Raw genomic sequence first — 6,642 nt, 5'->3', positions numbered from 1 at the left:
ACACACACACACACACACACACACACAAACCAGATAATATCATTTTATACACACACACACAAACCAGATAATATCATTTTATAACTGTTTTATGACACACTGAATTGCGAAGCTCTGAAACAAAGCTCTTGGTGCAAATTTCTTGGACTATCAAACATCCATTAAGTGTGATTATGGAAATGAGACCTGATGCTGACCCTTTTCTATGCTACATCCAAACAGTTCCCTCACCCACTCTGTGTGTGTGTGAGCATGTGTGCATGCATGTGCATGTATGTGCATGTGTGTGCACACGCATTGCATGAGTGTATGTGTGTGTGTGCATGCGTGCATGCCTGTGCATGTAACTCTATAGGGCCTATGAAGTTAGGGTATGAGCTATCATTTCAGCCTTCATATAGTAAGAATGGAAGAAAAGACTCTGCCCAAGATATGTAGGGAAATACTGAAAGTGGGCAGAAAACGAGTCCCATTTTAGGGACAAGGTAGGACCACATCCTGAGGGAAAAAGAAAAGAATCCAAGCAACTCACTTTCACCTACCAAATTGAGGTTTGGCTAGAAAAAACGTCTTTGTGTTGTTAGTAAAATATCTCCCACAGGCTCCTGTATTTATTTCCCAGTTGCTCTGGCTGGTTTTGGTGGAGTTTGGTGGCATTCTGGAACCTTTGGGAGATCGGGTCAACTTGAAGGGTGACTGTAACTCGTGTAACCCTGAGCCTGCAAGTTTACAGCAGGGTCCCACTTCCCCCACCACTCTTCTGCTTTCTGACCCCTGGCATTGTGAGCAGCAGCCTTAGGTTCCTGCTGCTGTGGCAGAGAAGCTGGACCTCACGGAGTCTGGCTGCACCTTGAACTACTAGCTAAAATAAACCTTCCTGAGTTGCTCAAGCCGTGGTTTGGGTCAGAACAAGGTGAAGGGTTACAAGCACAGCTCTGTGTCATCTCTCTCTCCTCTTGGTTCTTACTTAGCCTTGTGAACTTGGAGAAGCTGACATTCTATGGGAAAGTGTCCTATTCCTACGAGGCTGAGCTCTGATCCCTGCTTACTATCCTTCAGATCCTCCTGCTCTGAGCCCATTGCTTACGACCGTGGTCTATAACTAATCACTGCACCCGTCGTCCCATCTGGACTCCATGCTCCTGGAGACCAGAGACTCATCTATATCACCTGTCTGTAGAGGACAGGCCAATCTGGACAGCATCATGGGCTCACTTTCTCTTTCAAAAACTTAGTCACAGGCTAGCTAAGCAGATCAGAGAGATGCAACTGGGTTTCAAGGACCCCCACGTCGTACCAGGGCCATGTTTGCATAAACAGCTCTTGTCACTGCCGTGCAATTGTCCAGACCCAGCCTTCTCAGACTCTAACACCCCACACACCACCTCGGGAGCTACTGGTCAGTGCTTTAGAAGGGGCTCAAGACTCGGCTTTTTGAACAAGCTTTCAATGGTGCTGACAGTGTTGCACCTTAGGCTGGGGGCAGTGGTGATGGGCTGGATTTTTCTTATTCTCCTCTCTGTGTAAGCGTGCACAGTGAGGTGGGCCTTGTTGTTCTCCTGGTGTTCTCGACACAGCGCATTCTGCACCGCTCTGTCCCACCTATACCTTTCTCTCAGAGTGGGAGTGAGGACTCTAACCGCTGCTGGCAGGTCTCTCTGCTTGTGACTTCTTTCCCTGGCACCACAGATCTGTGTGGTGTCTGTGGCCGTCCAACAGTCTTCCTGCCACTTGGTACCATTTATAAAAGTAAAATAAATGCACCCGTGGTGTTCATGACATACAAGCATAGAGAGGCCATTACCAAAAACTCACAACTGACGTCCTTCAGGGGAGCTCCAGGGATGGTTCTAGAGAAAACCCGCAATTTTGTGTGAGGAACAATTTCTTGTGTTGTAAATAGAGCCTTGTGATTTATGCTGATGCCAGTCCCTGGGGAGCATGTGCCTATGCTCCTGTTCTGTCTCTTAGAGGTCACACAGGTACAAAGGATAAGACGGAAGGCATGGGACTTAAGAACATGGCAAGTCGGTGGCATCTCTGTTTGCTACAAACTAATTTCGAAATGATCTGTCGCTCCAAATCAAGAACGATTCTGTTCATTCAGCACGACCTACAGCAAAAGTTTAGTTTTATGTTTGAGCCTTAAGGGAAGACACAAGAGAGAAGGAGAGGGAGACAGGGAACTGAGGAGAGGGAGATGGGAAACTGAGGAGAGGAAGGTAAGGGAAAGGGGACAGATGTAAGTGACATGGGAAACTGGAGAGAGACGGGTGTGGCTGGCAGGAGTAAGGAGGAAGCACGAAGGCACTGGGGACACTGAATCAGTTATGTGTCTGCTTCAGTGGGATTTACCCTGAACCTGGACCGGGAAGAATCATGAACAGGATGCAGTGTCTTGTCCCTTAAGGAGACACAAGTGATGGGAAATGTCAGAGCCACAGGTTTTATCCAGCGTGTTCCCAGAGCCCATCCTGTAATATCTCATCTTAGAAAGAAACACCATGATCTTCAGGGAAATTGAGGGGAGGAACTGTCTGAAGGAGGAAGTACGTGGATATAGCAGAGATATCTAGGAATCCTCCAGAAATGTGGAGCAGGTAGGCAGGCCAAGTTCAAGGGCTAGACATTAGAAAGTAAGTCCAAAGCCGGGCGGTGGTGGCGCACACCTTTAATCCCAGCACTTGAGAGGCAGAGGCAGGCAGATTTCTGAGTTAGAGGCCAGCCTGGTCTACAGAGTGAGTTCCAGGACAGCCAGGGTTATACAGAGAAACCCTGTCTCTAAAAAAAACAAACAAACAAACAAAAACCAGAAAGAAAGAGAGAGAGAGAGAGAGAGAGAGAGGAGAGAGAGAGAGAGAGAGAGAGAGAAAGAGAGAAAGAAAGAAAGTAAGTAAGTCCAAGAACTGGCCTGAGGTAATCCCTCGACCAGGGAAAGCATCTTCAGGGTGGGCATCTTGGTCTAGACATTGTGTGAAGCCCTGCTCAACAAGGTACCAGCAGTGAGCACGTCCCTTTGCTGCCCTTTCCCATGATGCAGTGCCCCCAGCTGCCCCGCTGCCCAGTCTCCCCTCCAAGAGTATCCTTTACCAGTGCGCCGCTGCTCAGCAGGATGACAAAGATTATAAAGCTCTCAAACCAACTGTGCTTCACGATTTGATAACAGGTTTTCCGAAGGTTCCACCACAGGACCCAGAGGGACTTTCTCTTAGTTTTTTTGCGGCATAGGAAGATACAACTGAGGCCTGAAAGGAAACATTTGTAGCATTAGTGTCTGAAGCAGATCAAGTTAGCCCGCTCGCCTCTCACTCCTCTCTATGTCCCTTGCCTTGTGAACTGCAGCTTCCTGTCAGAGATGGGGATGGGGCTCTCAGCTCTGCTGGCCAAAAGGAAGCGGTGAAGCCACAAAGCGCCGGCTCTAAGCCTTGCCTGTCTCCACTTGCCCTGCACCATCTCTCTAAAGAAGATCTCCTCAAGTTAGTCCACTGGTTCTCGTCCGAGGATGAGCCACACGCAGCAGAGCCAACTTTCCCAGTTGAGCTTGAGCTGGATCTGCTGGCCCCTCACTGATGCCATCCGCACGAACAAAGCCAGCTATCTGCAGCAGGGACGCCTAGCCAGTCAGCTCATGTGGAGGTCTGCTTATCATTGCATGCCGTCGATGATGTGTAGATATTAACTGTGCCAATTAAAATTGTGGGGGCGGGGAGGTATGTAACATACAAGTAGTGTCCTCGGGTTTCAAGAAATTAGGTGAGGGCTTCCAAGGTTTTGTGGACTCAAGCCACACGTGGAAGAACTTGATCAATTGTAAAGAGGTCCACAGGTAATCTCTGCTCTCAGCGTGCATGTCTTTACCACAGAGTGCAGGGCCCCTCATGCCTCATGCCCTTCCTCTCCATCCGTTCTGACAGTGGATGTCGTAAGGACGCTGCACAGTGGCTGACATGGTGACCCAGCAAGTTCTCCAGGATCTTCACTCTGTCTATTGGGCCATGTGGACAGAGCATAACTAAACCAGGAGTCTCTTGAAATTCCCTCTACTGGAATATAATTGTCTGATGATCGTAGTGAAGACAGGAGGCAGCCACGCAAACCACAGAGCTACGGAGAGCGCAAACTCCATCCAACAGCTACACACCGCACTGTGGCCACTTACCCTTGGGAAAGCATCTGTCTGGTTGCTTTTTGGGGGAACCAATTTTCTGCTGATGTCTAAAGATGTCATTCAGGTCGATGGTGCTACATTCCGAGAGCACGCTTGCTGCATCAGACTTCTGTGTGTGAGGAGAGAGGGAGGAGACGGTCAGTTGCCAAGATGGCTGAACCGACCAGGCAGAGGCTTTGAGATGGAAGGGCGTTAGTGTACACCACTCCTGTTGGGACTTTTTGTTAAGTTCTCTATCGACTGTGCTTCAGGGGAGAATTATCTCATCACCGTGGCTAAGGAGTAGTCAGGTATGTGTGCACACACTAGCTTGGCCCTTCCCTGCAACACATCACACCCTAATAGGCGGCCAATTAGAGCAGTAGATAATACGAAACCGATTGAAACTAATTCTCAGCTATCCCAACTTAAGAATAATAGGTTAGGCCAGTGGCTCTGGCTGACTTAACCATATAGGAGACAATCTAGCAATGCCTAGAGACATATTCTTTTAAAATAAAAGTGTGTGTGTGTGTGTGTGTGTGTGTGTGTGTGTGTGTGTGTGTGTGTGTGTGTGTTCAGGCCAGAGCACATTCTTAGTCATTATTCTGCAGGATCTGGCCATCGTGGCTTTTTTGAGACAGTCTCTCTCATAGGCCTGGAGGTCACCAACTGGGCCAGCCTGGCTGACTAGTGAGTCCTGGGGACCTTCCCACTTTGCCTCCCATGCTGGGATTACAAGCATCTACTACCATGCCTGGCTTTTTCTCGTGGTCTCTGGAGATCAAGCCCGGGTCCTTATACTTGCTGCAAGCAATCTACCAAATGGTCCATCTCCCCAGATGCATTTTTTGTTGTTGTTGTTTTTTGGATTTCTTTTTTTAGAGACAGGGTTTCTCTGTATAGCCCTGGCTGTCCTGGAACTCACTCTTAGAGCAGGCTGGCCTCGAACTCAGAAATCTACCTGCCTCTGCCTCCCAGAGTTCTGGGACTATAGGCGTGCGCCACCAGGCATTTTTAATCATCACAGCTAGTGGGCTACTCCTGGTATTGGGTAGACGGAGGCCAAGGATTGCCAGCAGGCATCCTAGAATCCCCAGGAGAGTTCGCCGCAGTGGGCAGTTCTCTTGCCCCGAATCTTCATGTAGCAAAGCTGAGAGGCACTGAGTCACACACTTGTCTATGACTCTACCCTGGCCATCATTTCTCTGTTCACTCTGCTGTTGCCCCACAATCCTATTCTGGAGACTCTGGAGAACTCACGTGCTCCTCCCGACCATACCCTGGGACCCTTACCTTCCGAGCACTCTGTATGGTTAAATGTGGATCCTCTTCAGAAAACACTTCCATTTCAAAGTGGTCATCTGGGCTGGGGAGCTGCTTGGTCTCCAGAGGGAGGTCACAGGCCTGACACACAGAAGCCCAGAGTAGAGTTAATATTGCTCTGGACAGATCACTTGGCATAAAGCAAGTTTGAATTCTGTTCCTGAAAAGCCCAATATGGAAATATACTGGGGAAACTACTGAACAAGATAGAACAGGAATATATTGTAAAATTCCGTAATTGCAACATTGTGGTTCTGGTATGAGACTCTCCTATCCAATTAACTCGGAGATGAATATCCATACATGTGCGCGCGCGCACGCACGCGTGCGTGTGCGTGTGTGTGTGTGTGTGTGTGTGTGTGTGTGTGTGTGTGTTTGCATGTAGAGGCCTGAGGTCTTTCTGAGTTGTTTACCACTATACTTTTGAGACAGAGTCTCTCACTGGACCCAGTGCTTATCCACTGGCTACACTAACTGTGTAGAGAGTGTCAGGGACTCCTGTCCCCATCTCCCCCATGATCAAACTACAGGCACTTAGCAGCACACTTACTGCTTCGTTTTGTTTTGTTTTAATGTATGGGCTGGGGATCCAAATATTTCACCCATTGAGCCACCTCCCAGAAGCAATATGGAGATTTAAAATATTTTTAAAATGCATCCATTCACCTCAATAGCTAACTAATAAATCACTTAATAAACGATACTGGTACGTGTTGCCACAATTTAGTAAAAAGTAAAATTCACAATTACATAAATAGACAAAGAGTAAGAAAGATGAAAAGCAATTTTTTTTATCCTTTGAATACAGAGGGTTTCTTAGCTACTTAGCATGATGTCATCTTGGCAGAATCTAGAATCACCTGGGGTATGGGCCCCGGGCATGTCTCTGGGGGATTATCTGGGAGTGCTAATGCAGGTGGGAAGAGGGTCCATTGTGGGCAGCACCATCCCCTGGCTGGGATCCTGGACTGTGTGAACGAACGGGGGAAGGAAGCAGAGCAGCAACACGAGCTGAGGCAGTCACTCTGCCTCCTGACAGTGCATGTGATGTCAGCGGCTGCTTCCAGCTCCTGCTGCCTCCTCTGTGCCCCCACGGTGGGCTGTACCTTGAGCTGTGAGCTGAGGTAAACCTTTAGTTGCCTTTGTCAGAGCATTGCATCACAGGAAGC

General features: G+C 48.5%; 1 protein-coding gene across 1 annotated transcript in view; it reads right to left on the bottom strand.

Annotated features, from left to right (window-relative positions):
- Scn11a (sodium voltage-gated channel alpha subunit 11) overlaps positions 1–6,642 on the bottom strand; it is a 62,290-nt gene that overhangs the window by 20,991 nt on the left and 34,657 nt on the right. The window contains exons 16-18 of the mRNA XM_052186978.1: positions 5,444–5,554; positions 4,160–4,277; positions 3,091–3,245 (exon numbers count right to left, since the gene is read on the bottom strand). Of these exons, the coding sequence (XP_052042938.1) occupies positions 3,091–3,245; positions 4,160–4,277; positions 5,444–5,554 (384 nt within the window). The remainder of the gene's footprint in view (positions 1–3,090; positions 3,246–4,159; positions 4,278–5,443; positions 5,555–6,642) is intronic.

Source organism: Apodemus sylvaticus, chromosome 7 (genome assembly GCF_947179515.1).
Source record: "Apodemus sylvaticus chromosome 7, mApoSyl1.1, whole genome shotgun sequence".
In the NCBI taxonomy this organism is placed as follows: domain Eukaryota; kingdom Metazoa; phylum Chordata; class Mammalia; order Rodentia; family Muridae; genus Apodemus; species Apodemus sylvaticus.
The sequence above is the reverse complement of the archived record's forward strand: the minus strand, read 5'-3'. Positions and strand labels throughout refer to the sequence as shown.